The sequence below is a fragment of the Drosophila biarmipes genome, chromosome X (assembly GCF_025231255.1).
Source record: "Drosophila biarmipes strain raj3 chromosome X, RU_DBia_V1.1, whole genome shotgun sequence".
Lineage (NCBI taxonomy): Eukaryota > Metazoa > Arthropoda > Insecta > Diptera > Drosophilidae > Drosophila > Drosophila biarmipes.
This window is the reverse complement of record NC_066611.1, coordinates 17,586,234-17,601,724: the sequence shown is the minus strand read 5'-3', so window position 1 is coordinate 17,601,724 and position 15,491 is coordinate 17,586,234. Positions and strand designations below refer to the sequence as shown.

The window sequence follows — 15,491 nt, the reverse complement described above, 5'->3', positions numbered from 1 at the left end:
TATTTATTTTCTATTTCTACCTTTCATTACTCACATTTTTTACCTTTAGTATCTTATCCATTGGAATCTTGCTTTTATTTTGTTCATTTATAACTTTAGCAAAAAGAAGCATAATAATTTATAAAATTAAAGTGAGAAATATACATTTATCCAGGACCTTGAACGGTTTATTAACCGTAATAATAAATGCATTTAACTACTAAATGTACTGTCTATTTTTTAAGTTTCTTTTTAAGCGTTAAAAAACATCAACATTTTTTTGCAGCATGTGGAAAATGTTACATTTTCTTACAGAATTTTCAAAATGCAACGGTTTCTTAACATTTTAGTGACGGGGAAGCATCGATAGTCGCTAGAGATGGGAGCAGAATAGCGATGGCAGCATCGACGAGGGCCTGCGGAACGTCGATATGCTGCCGATTGGCCGAAAACATCGCCGACCGCCAATCGAAGCTCGTCCACCCCTGGCCGAGGCCTGTGTTTGTGAAAAATCGTAACATTTTGTTGTAATGTGAGCAGCGGAGTCGACAAACTGGGAATCGCGCAGCGCCGTCACGAACACACAAAATCACAAGCCGCCCGTGTGAAAAGACACAAGCGCCGAGACTGCGGAACGACAGCCACCCCGAGAGCGAAACGGTTTTCCAGCGTCGGCAGCGCGGAAACAGCAAACTGGCAACCGAAAGAACTGAAACGCGTACGCCTGGCGTCCTGCTGGCCTGCTGGCGGAAAATCAAACCCAACGGTCTTTAGCGCGTAAAACTTTCAAAACGTAAGTGCAAAGGCGGTGCCGCCGCTGGAAAATGTCCGGTGGAAAGCCAAAGTGCTGGCTAGTGTGTGTGTTTCTGCGTGTCGCTGTGTCGGTGTTCCCAACAGCTACGTCTGGCACCGTTAACCGTCATTTTGTCCACCCCCCTCCCTCCCTCGCTCGCTCGCTCGCTTCGCCGCCGCCGCTCTTTCCATTCCATTTTCCATTGCTAGCTGTACATTGTGTGCGAGCGGGACAGGGCACGGCCGGGGAGAGCAGTGCGATCTCACCCTCGCTCCCTCTCCCTCTCCCTCGCCCCGCACAATTGGAAAAGCAATGGGAATGGGAATTGAGAAAAAAAATGGTAAAAACTACGCACCCGTGCGACTGCGAATTGCCAAGTTAAATATTTAAGCGCAGTGGACTTTTGGCTTGTTAGATGCGATGTCCTTGACACAATTGCAGTTTTTGTGCTCAGCTGCTGCGACGAGCATCGATTATTCCCCTGGAGCTACGCTCTCCCCGGCCCTTCCCGTGGCAAGGGGGTTGTTGTTCTTGTTGTTGTTGTCTGTGGTCTCTTATCGTTCCAGTGTTCGCCTGTGATAAGGCATGTGGAACGTATGAGGAGAGAAGACGAGCGCTGCGGGGTGCAGGCCAAGTTAACCACATCCCGCGGATCTCTTATCGCCCACTGCGGTCCCCTTGTATTTATAGCCCCTGGAATTTCCTCGGCGTTTTCCGCTCCCACAGAGCGCTCTTCGCCTGTGTCCCTCCTTCCACGTTGACCTTCCACATCCAGCGGCAATGGCAACGAGCACTGGAAATAGCACCAACACAGGCACAGGGCGTAAACAGATTGTCTTAGATCGCAGACACGGAGTCGAGTTCATTGTCCTTGATCGCCATGTGTGCGTGTGCCAGAGTGGGAGGGAGTGGGGCAGAGAGAGAGGAAAGCGGAAAGTCGCTCTCCCCCGTGTGACGTGGCACCTTCGGCAGAGAGGGGTGGCAACTCTGGCTCCCTACAACCCCCGCAAAAGAACCCTTTGTGACTTCCTTGTCTTTGGCCTTGGAATATCATTAGTTTCTCAAGATCGGTATTGGTTATTTTAAAGTAAAATTGTGAAAATAATTAGCAAGCAACGGTTCCTAGTAGTAACAACTGTTTTATCCACATGTATAGCTGAAACATGAGGACTCCCCATCTTATACGAAAGTATTTACAATCTACATGTCAGGTCACATGACATGGAAACAGAACTAGCAGTTCATTGGAAGAACAGCTTCTTGTGGTCGGTTCGGGGGCTTCGCAAACCTCCCCAGGGAGGGCCACTGGCAAGCCGCCTGGAATGCAATATTCCCCCTTTTATTTGCCCTACTCCGACTTTCACACGCCTATCGCCGATGCGACTCAAGGGGTGTCTGTGTGCGAGTAACCTTACCCCAAAGTTTCCCCCGACCGCCCCACTGCGGGTATTAAAGGGCGCCTTCTCCGCAACCTTATCGCAGTGGCCTCCCCCTCTCGGCTATCAGCCGCAAGTCGCCTGAGTCACTGGTTATCACACACAAGTAGGTATATTTTGGGAACCAAGTGCTTACCTCGCCGCGGTATTCGGGCTATCAGCGTTCCTGGCTGCAGTACCTGCCGAGGGCGGTACCTGCGAGTCAATAGCTTTATCTCTACCCCCGGTCAGCCCCGGCAAACGACGGTGGAGTGCGGCCCTAGCCGGGGTTTTCATTTCCAGCAGAATCAGTAACCTGTCGGCTGTTGTCAGTTGTCGGTCGTGCCTCTGTTTTATATATTTTCTAAAAGAAAAGAAGTAATTTTGAAAAATCATCGCAAATCAGCTACTGCGAACGGAAGGCGGCGGAGTTTGAGTGGCTTACCTCGATGCGGAAGTGTTTGGCCTGAGTGAGTTCCTCGGTTACGCTGCTGTGCCGCTGTGCTGCTGGAGGCTCCTCCAAAGGGGTAGGGGAGACACCTATCCCGAGGGAGCAGGTCTTGCAGCGCCGCCGCAAACAAGCAACACTTAACGCCCATAAATTAATTGCTACCAGGCACGCCAGGCATATGAAAGCCAGAGATATAGGAAGGCAGATCGGAGCGGGCTTTCGGAATCCCGAATGGATCGCTGGGGCGGATCTAATTAGCAGCCGAAAGGGCCGATCATATTTCCTCCTTGGCACAGGCTGTTAATATATTGTGGCTACAAAATAGTCTCTTGATACTCAAAATATTCACTCTACACAGTCTGGGTGATGATATACCTTCTGTGTTATCTGCAAACCCTTAACTCTTCTGTCAGTCTTTGGGGGCTTTTGGGCTTCGATCCTCCCAGTCAGCGCTTGTTCTCTACACTTTTCCGTATGCAGAGCGCAACCGAGGGAAGATACATCCAAAGTACATGACAGCCCACTCGCTGTCTCCTCGGCGCCCCTGTGTATTCCATTCTACTCTGTGATTGATACGCCCCCAACGAAATGGGTGCGAAAAAGACTCGAAAATAGAAAGGCAATTGCCGGGCTGATTAGCCAGGCCCAAAGCCCAAATCCAATCGCAGACGTTGATTAATGGCTTTAAAGCCGAAATGTCGTTGTAGTCAGCGCAAAAGAGAAATACAACAAAAATATACACGAAAAACAGCAGAAATAAATTACAATTTTATTCAAATTCGAAGCAAAAATACACCAAAACACATAGAGAAACCATTCTAATTAATTATGTTTATCTGTTCTCCTCTTGCAGCTCCCTTATATAATTTGTATATATATTTTCTACGACACGTTAACCAGATTTTTGGCGTTTGAAGTTGAAGCAAGATACATATATTTTACCATTGGAGTGTTTCTTTTTCCAAGTTTTGTTCGGTTACATTTGTGTTGAATTTCTGCAACCCGGCGGCGTTACAAGCAAGAAGAAACCACAGGCGAGGACACGTGGCTAGTTCCGACGGCCGATAAGATGTTCAGTCCCGAGTACGAGAAGCGCATCCTCAAGCACTGCAGTCCCGTGGCCCGAAATCTGTTCGACAACCTCGAGTCGTCCACCACGCCCACATCACTCGACCGCTTCATACCCTGCAGGTGGGTTGGTTTTACTATTACATTTTTTTAAATTATATATATATTTGAAAAAAATCAACAAGGAAAAAAACTTCAAAAAAAGTTTTTCCAAAAAAAAAAATTTCCAAAATTATAGAAGTATTTTTTGCGAATGGCTTGAATTTTGGGGCTTAAAGTGCGTTCCAAATAACGCGTAATTAGTGCAGAAACCTACTGGGCTTCGGTAACTAAGAGTTACAACTGCCATGGTGGGATTGTTAATATTTTGTAATTTCAATGGGGTGCATTGAACTCTGCACAAGCCGTTACTTCTTTTCGCTACGTCATCTCCTCCTTTCCGCTTTCAAGGCGAAAGAGCTGGCGAAAAGAACGACCAGCAGCGGATACGAACTGCCCACCTAAGAATTTCCCGCCTGGCTGCCCCTTGTTTAGCTAACGGTGGTTGGAGGTCCGCCGACAAACAGAAAAACCATCAACATAAAACAACAAACACGAACGACAAACATGGACAGCCGGAATTTACATATTATTGTAATAGGGGGAAAAAGTGTGGCCGTTAGTGGTGAAATATTCATTTAGTTGTTGGCAAAAGCAATTCAAAAATTATAATGCCCTTTAAAATGTTTCTATTTAGATGCTGCAATATTTTAAACACTTTTTTTTTAGTAGGAAATAGTCTTAAAAATGTTCTTCGGGAGTAGTTTTAAAGTAAGCAAGAGCAGTGATTTTTAGAAAATGTATATAATCTCCCTAAGGATTTTTCAATCCTTTTGTGAGAAATACCGAAAAGAAATAACTAACCTAACAAAAATAATACCAGATCTAGTCTTTTTTGTATGTTTTTTATATTTCTTACTGTACATCCTTAAGATACATTTTTGTCAAGTGGAGTAGATTCTTAGATGAATATTAGAATAATACCATTATTTATTTCCAACATTTTCCTGCACTTGGTAAGCAGTAGATAACCAGAATTTGGCCTCGCTGTTGGCCCCAGAACTTGAACATTCTTCTCCTCCATTTGCTAATGAGTTCCGCGTAGGAAGAAAACACGAAGGCCAAGAAAGAGAGACATTACCAAGAGGCAACAAGACTGACTAAAAACTTCTTGGGAAAACGGGGAAATTTGAACTTCGCTGGTTGCCAACTCTTATTTCGTTGAACCCAAAAACTCAACGACGAAGCCCCAAGACGTGAGAGTTCACCAAAGGCTGGAAAAGGCTGGAAAGAGGAACAAGATGGTTAATTTCTGCGCTGAAACTTAATTAGTTTCCGGTTAGAGAGGTTTTTTCCCCTGTATTTTTCAAAACTCGATACGGGGCTAACCCCCTTTGATTGAATTGTCATTCGTCGCGCCTGCATTTTGATATATACAAATATTTTTGCTCGCTCAATTTGCGTCCCCCATCCGCGCATGAAATTTGATTTATTCGAGGTGGAAGTGAGCACTTCAAATGCGTTTACCCAGATACAATCATAAAAAAACATACAAAAATACAGCCAACGCTGGCTGCATTCGTAAACAGTTTTTCACAGTGCAGTGCAACTCTCTCACACTTGGCCACATTTCATGGCAAATAATTATTATTTTTAGCTGTTGTTTTTCGCAAATTTTGCACAATTCGACCGTCAATAATTTTTTTGCACGTTGCACACGTTTTCTATGCTTTTAATGGGCAGAAATAATAACAATTGGCGATGTGGGGTTCGGGTTGGGTGGAGGAGGTATGCGCCAGACGATATGGCTAAATTGAATTTGAACGCGTTTGCATAAATTTATTTAGTCTACGTTCTGCGAGTGCCCTCCCATGATTCCATTGTGGATTTTTATATAAATTATTTATGTAAGGCTAAGTATTTTTTGATGTTCTCATTTACTTTTTTCCCATTGTTGCAGCGAAACGGAGGTACATATGGCCAGGGTCGGCGAAAAAACAAAGAAAAGGGGATAGGCTTGGCGGGAGATAAATGAAAGTAGCATTTTAAGAGGGGTTTGCAGTCAAAGTATATTCTTATTAGATTTTAAAATATTTTAAGGAAGGCCCAGATGCATTATTTAAGGAGCATTTCGACATTATACACTGAAATATAATCCCATTTTGAGCAAGCCCAACAACGCCCTTTGCTTGCCCAAGCTTTTCCTGTGCTAGCGATAATTAATGGCATTTTCATTGCATTAACATTTTCGTGTTTTCCCATCCTTTGCCGCGCTTTCCACCCATCGCAGAGCGAACAACAACTGGCAGACGAACTTCGCGTCGATCAACAAGTCCAATGACAACTCGCCGCAGACGAGCAAGAAGCAGCGGGATTGCGGGGAAACGGCACGCGATAGTCTGGCCTACTCCTGCCTCCTGAAGAACGAGCTCCTGGGCTCGGCGATCGACGACGTGAAGACCGCCGGCGAGGAGCGGAATGAGAATGCCTACACGCCGGCCGCGAAGCGGAGTCTTTTCAAGTACCAGTCACCCACCAAGCAGGTGAGTTTTCCATTTGCATTTCTCGTTTATACGAACATGGGAAGAGGATGAACACACCATCAGGTGTATTTTGATACTCAGATTTTAGGGAATCGACAAGAAAAATCCGTTGACATGGGTTTTTGTAAATATATCGAAATTATCGAAATGTTCGTTATCGAAAACCATAAATTTGGACGAAACTTAGGCATTTTAATAGTGTTCGCATAAAGAGTGGTTTAAATGATTATATAGAGAGAACAAAATATATTTAAATAATAAATGGCATAAACATATAAAACAATCCGAAAAAAATCGATAACAAATCATATATTATCTAAATTATCGATTTTCAATAAATTTCAAATTAAAGGCCACCAAAAACATTTCAAACTATCAGCTTATGCAGTGTAAAGACAAGTTGGTTCTCGGAAATCAGTTTGATTTATCAACGATCTTTTGTGTTTGAAAGCAACGTGTCGCCCATAAAAATGCTGCGAGTTCCCTAAGCTAAAAGGTCAGCGAATTTGACTTTTGATTGAGATTTCACAGGGGCATTGTGTGCTGCAGAATGCATTTAATTGAATTTGCAGTCGGTGTTAATTGAGGTTTTCTCGTTGTACTCCCTTGAAATGGGGGGGAGAAGATCTCAAACGGAGAGTTGAATAAACCGCCAGAGAGATCAGGTCGTGGGAAATTGAGTTTTGTATCATTTCAGGCTATTAGTTGTTGTTATAGGTTTTCGGCTGGCTTTCCACTACTTTAGAGCCTTTTTTTCGCTACCAATAAACTCCAGTGATGAACTTGGCTTGGTGATTTTCCTCCAAAACGTTTTCCTTGCCCGGAAAAATCTTGACCGACATACCAGACTCCCCTTTTCCTGGTTGCTGTGTGTTCGAGCCACTATTGATCGGTGGAAACCGGTTTTTTCTTTTTTTGTGAAAAGTCCAGAGGTCCAAGACGAGTAGAGGGAAAAGTTGCTCGACCAAGAGTTAACACACTCTTTTCGATTCCAATGAGCCAGCGCGCTTGGAGATCTCCCTCTCCAGCTACACAGCATATAGATCTCCTCGATGTACATATAGCTGGTGGACCGATTGTTCAAGTGTTTGGACCAAAAATGGAAAAGATAAATAGGTGGAAAAAACAGAAACACAATGGAGCACCACGGATGTGAGGAGGGCGAAACTATGGCCACTTGTCATTTGATTCGTGGCCACGCCGGTGATCTCCCCCGTCAACATTATCGCCGTCGCCATCGCCATCCTCCATCATAATTATTATTATTGCGGACCTGACATATTTGCCTGCTTATCAGATTTATGTTGCCTCAATTGCCCGCTCGTTGGCAAAATGTGGAGGAGCAAGAAATGTTTTATTTAAATAAAGAGGTACGTGTGGGGCACGTCCGTTGACCGTCGTCGTTGTCGCTTGCCCCTCTCGACTTTGTTGAATATTTTGCTTTGACTGATTTTTGACAGTTGACACGTTGCCGAAGCAGAAGCAGTAGAAAAATCATCGGCAGCCAACAGCCAAAAGGCCAACGAAAATAACAAAAGCGAATTCCCTGCGTTGGAAACAAATAGGTGAGCAACACACGCACTCACTTCAGATAATAAAGAAACTAGTTTTCACTTGAGAGCGACGGGGTGAATACTCTTTGAGTTGTGTCTTTAAGATAAATTGGTTTTCTCGTTTATTTGGGCTTGTGTTTGATCGTATTTCGTTTGATTTACTCAGTATTTTCCTACGATAGATCATTGTCTAAAGGGTATTTTTATGAGGAATGTGGTAGTAGATGTGTGATAATCTATTATTTCTCCGCTTTAAAATATTTGTTTTCGTATTGAATGGTATTTTTCTAAGAAGTATATATTATTCTTTGGTTTATTTGGTATTTTCCCATGTATAGGAGTCACAAATCATTGACAAATTTCGTTGAGTTAGAAGGTTTCCCTTAAGAATTAGAGTGGTAATAGATTTTTGAAGAATATATAAAAAAAGGGGAAATCTTCACCCCTGTTTTTATAATTCAGATTAATTTGTATAATTTTATTTTTCCACACCTTCATAACTATTCCATATGCTCTTTTGTAAGGGCAGGGTACATACTTTTAATGGCAAGAAAGAAACGAAACTTGAAGTGGTCCAAAGAGGACTGGGGCGCAGAATTCTCCGTCTCCGTCTCCATCTCCAACTACTACTTCAGTGGTCTAAAACGACACTTGAGTCAATAGCTGAGATCTCGGTGTGCCCATTTAGAGGCAAGAGGGAAGAAATCTCTTAGGGCAGCGCTGTTCCCCCCTTTTTTGTTGATTAATAGCGATCACCTCCAGTTGATTTCTTTTTGGCCAAATGGCTTTGCCCATTGGCAACTGCCGAGAGCTGGTTCGATTTTCTGTCGCCCTGCAATTACTCACCCACGAATCGCCGGGCATTCATCTACATCACGCCCACGCAATTAACACGCCACTCCCCCCGCTTTTTATACAGCCCTTTGGCTTTTTCATATTCCATTTGCCTCTGTGGTCACAACAAACAATATGTAATTCAATTATGTGCGGTCGCAAAGTTATTGTCATAAATAATGTGGCTGGCGTGGGGCAGCCCAACCTCCTAAATGTTTTCTACAGTAGTTTCTCGTTGTCCAGCAGTCGCCGAAATATATGGTCTCAACACTTTTCAGACGTTTGCCATTGTTTTGATTGAAAAATTGGGGATTGGTTTTCGGTTTCGGTTTTGGTTTTGGTTTTGGGTTGATTGACGAGTTGAAAATTTTAATGGAATTTTGGGTTCTCAATGAATGGTGGATCTTTGTTAGTCAGAATTCGTTCGAAAAAATGTGTAATACTCCTTGTTGATAAGAATATATAAAATTAGTGATTATTTGCACTCGACTCTGAGTTGAAGTTTCAGTATTATAGTCGTTCTCAAAGGCAATTATATTATCTCCACAAGGACTTTTCAATCCTTTCACAAGAAATACCGAAAACAAAAACTTTTCCCCATCCTAACAAAAAGAATACCAAAACTGGTATTTTTAATTTGGTATATTTTTTAATAGTTTTCTTCTTAGGGTTTACGAATATTAACAAAACCTTTTGATTGAAAAATTGGGGATTGGTTTTCGGTTTTGGGTTCATTGACGAGTTGAAAATTTTAATGGAATTTTGGGTTTTCAATGATCTTTGTTAGTCAGAATTCGTTCGAAAAAAATGTGTAACACTCCTTGTTGATAAGAATATATAAAATTAGTGATTATTTGCACTCGACTCTGAGTTGAAGTTTCAGTATTATAGTCGTCCTCAAAGGCAATTATATTATCTCCACAAGGACTTTTCAATCCTCTCTTAAAAAATACCGAAAACAAAGACTTTTCCCCATCCTAACAAGAAGAATACCAAAACTGGTATTTTTAATTTGGTATATTTTTTAATAGTTTTCTTCTTAGGGCTTACGAATATTAACAAAACCTTTTTAGTAAGCCTCACTTATATTAGTATTGCCCAATTGAAACCATCTGCTTAAACTAGTTTTCCCCACCTAAGCACGGAGTTGTAAATTTCGTGCCAGCCAAATAAACTTGAGTAATTAATATTTAGATTGTTTTTTGTACTTTGCCAACAATCCAATCACGGCTGCCTTAAGTAACTATAATTCAACACCCCCTTGCGCGGCGATCTCGTGCACCTGTTGTTTGGTTTTCTGCTGCTTCCGATACCTCTCCCCTGCCTGGACAGCCATTTCGAATAGCCATTAAGGGGAATTATAGAAAAGCGACCACTCACAGGCCCCTGCCAACAGAATCTCATCTTTTATGGTTTGTTTTCGTGGTGTCTCCGCCGTGGTTATTGTTATTATAACTATTAATTTATGCAGCAGACATTTGCATTAGCATCGCATTAGCGATGACTATTTTCGTGGCGGCGTGATTAAGTTGGTCCGATCCGAGGCGAGATCCGGGCGATCGGAGCGACAGGTTCAACATTACCATTAAACATGGGCTAACCACTTCTTTTTGGAATCACGCTTTTCATGCCCCCTTCCTCTCTGCCTTTTTTATTCTCATTTTTTCTGTTCCCGCTGCTGGTTGGTTGTTTATTTGTTTAATTTATAAGCCTGCCTCCAAGCGCCGCCCACAGAAAAATACATATATATATACATGTATATATATATATAAAATACGAAAAAAAACCAGACCTAACAAATGCCGGCCGGCAAGTTTTTTATCTTCTTATTTTTTGTTAGCAGCTCGCATTTTTGTCTTTTGTTTGGTGTTTGCTGGGTGGAATGAATGAATGATGACTGTTTCGCGGCACTGTGCCATGGTGTTTTGTACCAGACTGTACTGCAATTAACAGAAAGTCTCTAATTGAATAAAACAGTTGTCATAGTGGCTGGGGGAATACAAGAATAACTTTAAACTACAGTTGCAATTTCAAGACTTTAATAAAATAAACAACATAAAAAATACTCAAAATACTATAAAATACTACGAATACTAAAAAATACTAAAAAATACTTAAAAAAAAACTAAAGAAAGGGAAAAATAAAAAATTAGGTAAAATAAAAAAAGGAAAACTAAATAAAAAATATATGAAAAATAAAATAAATAGAAGGAAAACAACATTTTATAGCCAGAAATATAACGCAACTTAAAAGGTAGACATAAAAAAATAGGTGATGAATAGGCAGAGCCACAAGGTTGAGACAAGAGCTCGCTGTGCGATTTTAATCGGGCCCAAGTTGTCGGGTTTCCTTTCGCCATTTGTCAGAGGGTTTTAATCTCCTCATCCCCCCATAAGCCGCCCCCCCAAACCTTAAGCGTTTTAACAATTGAATTTCTAATAGGCTTACCACCTCGCACTTCTTCTCTGCGCTCTGCATGGCATCGAAGAACATTTAAATTTAATGGCAGTTGCTTGTACGCTTTATAGAGTGCTTTGTCGCCTTTTAACTGCCTCCGTAGCATTCCCAGAAAATGGAAGCAAAGACCTCGAAACCATTAAATTGCTGGCTTCTTTTCGCCGCGATTTATACATCTATTTCTTTCTTTTTTTTTCAATTTTTTCCAAAGTGTAAAGTGACCATTAAGGGCTCCGCACACGCACGCCCCTCTATGGGGGCCAAACCAAGTTCTGTAATTAAGTTCTGTGTGGTTCATCATCCCGTCTTCTTGCGGCCTGTTAATTGAGTTAAATTTTAATTTGCTAAATGAATTAAGAGCCGCGGCATGACGTCAAGTGCCTTTTTGGGGTCGGGTCGGAGCACCTCAACCCCCGTCCATATGCCCACTTACGTGTTCTGTTTGCCGGGATGTTTGCCCGCCTTATCGGGGTCGCAAACGAGAACCTGACCAAACCCATAATGACAAATGCGGTTCCAAAAAAATAACAAAAAACCATGAAACTATATGCAATAGCAGAAAGGCGATATGCGAAATGAGTCGAGCCTGAAATATTTCTTAGGCATTAGTCGTCTTCTTTATGCGACTCGAACCCCTTGAGTAGTGCGAAGTGAAATGCGTCAACTACATTAGTCAGCTGGCTAATGGGAGTTCTGCACTTGATAGCCATGAGCGCAGGCCATATCGGAAACTTTAGCTTTAAATACAAGAACGTTATCTAGTATATGTTTTAGTGGAAAAGATTAGAACTCGAAGCAACGACGCATTTCAAGGGGAGCCAACATATAAATTTGCAAGCAAAATATTACGAAAAAGTCATCTTGGAGGGGCATAAATTAAAAACAAATGCCTTGCGTCACGGAAACCGCTGTGGAATAGCTTGTAGAACCCTTTCAGAATGCAGTGCCCTTGGGTATTGGGCCAGGGAAAGCTCTGCTCAGCCCATTCCTCCCACACCGCATTGGGCACGCACTATGCCGCCTGGCTTCGGCCGTTCGAGTTGGGTTTCTGCCCCGACTCACGCACTTCAGATGTAATTTCTTGCGTAAGAGGGGCGCCGGGGGGCGTGGCAGTCGGGGGGCCGGGGTCCGGGGTCCGCTGACTCTGACCACCGGCCCTTCGCGCATACGCTTAACACACTTCCCTGCCCGCGTTTTCTATGCAAACAAACGCCGGCACAGAGCCCCCAGCGAAGCGGAATGCGTGCCAAATGCGATTTGTAAATGAATGGTACACCGAGAGATTTTGGGCCTGACTTGAGACAGAATTCAGGGAGTTTGTACATTTCACAGCAGCATTTCTAAAAAGAATTAACAACGAGCGATCATTAACAAAAAAACGAAATATTCGTGCTGCTTTAACTAGAAATGCGAAATTACCTCTTAAAACCTTTTTGTATTGAATTGTAATTGCTTTGGGGACGAAATTAATATTAGATTTATACAAAAAGTGTTTAAGCGTATGTTAAAAAATGGATTTCACATGTAAACCGACGTTTAGCTTAGCAGCAACCACTACCTTTTCTATAATAATGCCCACCAAAACACACTACAAATAATCCAAAACATTTGCTACGTATTCAAAAATAAATGTTTCTTATAAGGGAAAAGCCTGTTGTTCGATCAACTGTCAATTTTTGTAACTTTAATTTTGTAAGGATTTTTAAGTTCCATTTTTCCCAAAGACCACTGCTCCCAACTTAATTTCACTTGCTTTGAAAGTGAGCCACCTGGACTAGCCACTTCATAAGCATACATCTTTTTTCCCGGTGCATAGAAGAAGGTTAGCCGTTTGCTGGGGCGGAGGAGCATGTAACCGGGGGGCAGAGCCCACGACGCGGTCGCAGCTCTTAGCACGATGGCGTTAATTGCCGGACGCCGAGTACGCGGCTCGCAAACAAAAGCAGCTCCAATCTTCTTTCCCCACACCTGAGACGCATTTGCTTTGGCAATTTCTTGCTCGGCTGCAGCAACTGGAACGCCTGCCGCTAATTGCCCGGACAACCGGGCGATCTAAGCCCCTCTGGCCAGATTAACGTATTCAAGTATGTCTTCTCTTCTGCCTATTTTAGGACTACAATGGCGAGTGCCCGTACTCCCTGTCTCCCGTCAGCGCCAAGAGCCAGAAGCTGTTGCGGTCGCCGCGCAAGGCCACGCGCAAGATCTCGCGCATACCCTTCAAGGTGCTCGATGCGCCCGAGCTGCAGGACGACTTCTATCTGAACCTGGTCGACTGGTCGTCGCAGAACGTCCTGGCAGTGGGCCTGGGCAGCTGTGTGTACCTGTGGAGCGCGTGCACCAGCCAGGTGAGTTGCTCCCCTGGGAGTTGCCCCCTCCATCAAGGCACCGAGACTAATGAGGTTTTCCCCCCCACCCCCGCTAATGCTAGGTAACCCGCCTGTGTGATCTCAGTCCGGACGCAAATACGGTGACCTCGGTGTCGTGGAACGAGCGCGGCAACACCGTCGCCGTGGGCACTCACCACGGCTATGTGACCGTGTGGGATGTGGCGGCCAACAAGCAGATCAACAAGCTGAACGGCCACTCGGCCCGCGTGGGCGCCTTGGCCTGGAACAGTGACATCCTGTCGAGTGGGTCGCGCGATCGTTGGATCATCCAGCGGGACACGAGAACGCCGCAGCTGCAGTCGGAGCGCCGCCTGGCCGGGCATCGGCAGGAGGTGTGCGGGCTCAAGTGGTCGCCGGACAATCAGTACTTGGCCAGCGGCGGCAACGACAATCGGCTGTACGTGTGGAATCAGCATTCCGTGAATCCCGTGCAATCCTACACGGAGCACATGGCGGCGGTGAAGGCGATCGCCTGGTCGCCGCACCATCATGGACTGCTGGCCAGCGGCGGGGGCACGGCGGATCGGTGCATACGATTCTGGAACACGCTGACGGGCCAGCCCATGCAGTGCGTGGACACGGGCTCGCAGGTGTGTAATCTGGCCTGGTCCAAGCACTCCTCGGAGCTGGTCTCCACGCACGGCTATTCGCAGAACCAGATCCTGGTGTGGAAGTACCCGTCGCTGACGCAGGTGGCCAAGCTGACGGGCCACTCGTATCGGGTGCTCTACCTGGCCCTCAGTCCCGACGGCGAGGCCATTGTCACGGGCGCCGGCGATGAGACGCTGCGATTCTGGAACGTGTTCAGCAAGGCGCGCAGCCAAAAGGAGAACAAGTCCGTGCTGAATCTGTTCGCCAACATCAGATAAGGACAATAACCCCAAGGACCGAAGACTGAGCGAGGCGCCAAAGGCAACCAACACGAAACAGAAAACACACAAAGCACATAGCAAGTGTGACAAGTGAAACAACAAAACTACAAGAAACCAATCAGCAAACCAAGCAGAAACGAACTAATCAACAAGCCTACATGCTAGATAGACATTCAAGCGATTCTTGTTCACCAGTCGTTAGTGAATCCTAGTTACCACAGCAGCAATAGTTTAAACAAATCTAAGTTAAGTCCTTTGTATAGAACGGTTATTAGCAACATTTATGTAGGAAAACACATGCAATCTATGAAGAGAAAGAACATCAATTAGTGGCTGAAGCAAGAACTGAAAGAGAAACCTGAAACTAAGTCTACATAGGCCCATATACAAATATTATATACGGCGATTGTAAGTAATTGGATAACTAACAACACCACACTCACTTATACTATGTATTTATAATCCACATTTTTTTGTTGCTTTCCTTACGTGTCTTTTTTTTTAGTACTCTACGCCTAAGAGAATTGGATAGATATATATATTTTTTTGCTAGCCCATAAGTAACTCCTAACTTCAAGCCAACACGTATGTCCTGCTCATTTCACTCACCGCCCAGACTCATAAAGGAACCCACTATGTATATTAAATAAATTTATACAATTTCAAAACGTGCCCCAAAAACTATGCTACTTTTCTGGGGGCCTAGTGGAGTTCGAAACCGCGAAACGGTTACGCGGCTTTGGGGCTTAGTGGAGGCGCAACCCCAGCGGGTGGAGCCCGCGATGCGGCAAAGTGGCGAGCTTTTGTCTGCCACCTGTCTGCCGAAAGCTTCTCCTCTTTTCAAACATCTTTTTGCACTTTTTCATCTTCGATTTCGTGGGCGGGGCCAGGGGCGTAGGCCGAAACAGAGGGGGTGCCGCAAGCATTGGGCTCTTAAAATCCCCTTCAGGTGTCTAAAAGTGTGCTTTCATATGTTATAAACTCTGGAGTTCAGCGAGCTCCTTTAGAAAGATTATTTACTGCATACTTTTAGACACCTGAAAAGGGGTTTTTAAATTTTACTGATTTTAAAATTTGTTTTAACATGATTTTAAAATAC

At 44.0% G+C, this 15,491-nt stretch overlaps 1 protein-coding gene across 3 annotated transcripts; it reads left to right on the top strand.

Annotated features, from left to right (window-relative positions):
* Nucleotides 1-461: 461 nt before the first annotated feature.
* Nucleotides 462-15,064, top strand: LOC108021962 (fizzy-related protein homolog). Of its 3 annotated transcripts, XR_007763866.1 has the most exons (6): nucleotides 462-772; nucleotides 3,492-3,829; nucleotides 6,036-6,288; nucleotides 13,245-13,478; nucleotides 13,562-14,800; nucleotides 14,898-15,064. XR_007763866.1 is itself a non-coding variant. In XM_017090794.3 (5 exons), exons 2-5 carry the CDS (start codon nucleotides 3,708-3,710, stop codon nucleotides 14,387-14,389), a joined length of 1,437 nt encoding a protein of 478 aa, XP_016946283.1. In that variant the 5' UTR covers nucleotides 462-772; nucleotides 3,492-3,707; the 3' UTR covers nucleotides 14,390-15,064. The 3 variants fall into 3 exon arrangements, 2 of the variants coding, with proteins under 2 accessions (XP_016946283.1, XP_016946284.1); XM_017090794.3 differs by having other exon boundaries at nucleotides 13,562-15,064; XM_017090795.3 differs by lacking the exon at nucleotides 462-772 and adding an exon at nucleotides 2,518-2,657 and having other exon boundaries at nucleotides 13,562-15,064.
* The last annotated feature ends 427 nt before the right edge of the window (nucleotides 15,065-15,491 follow it).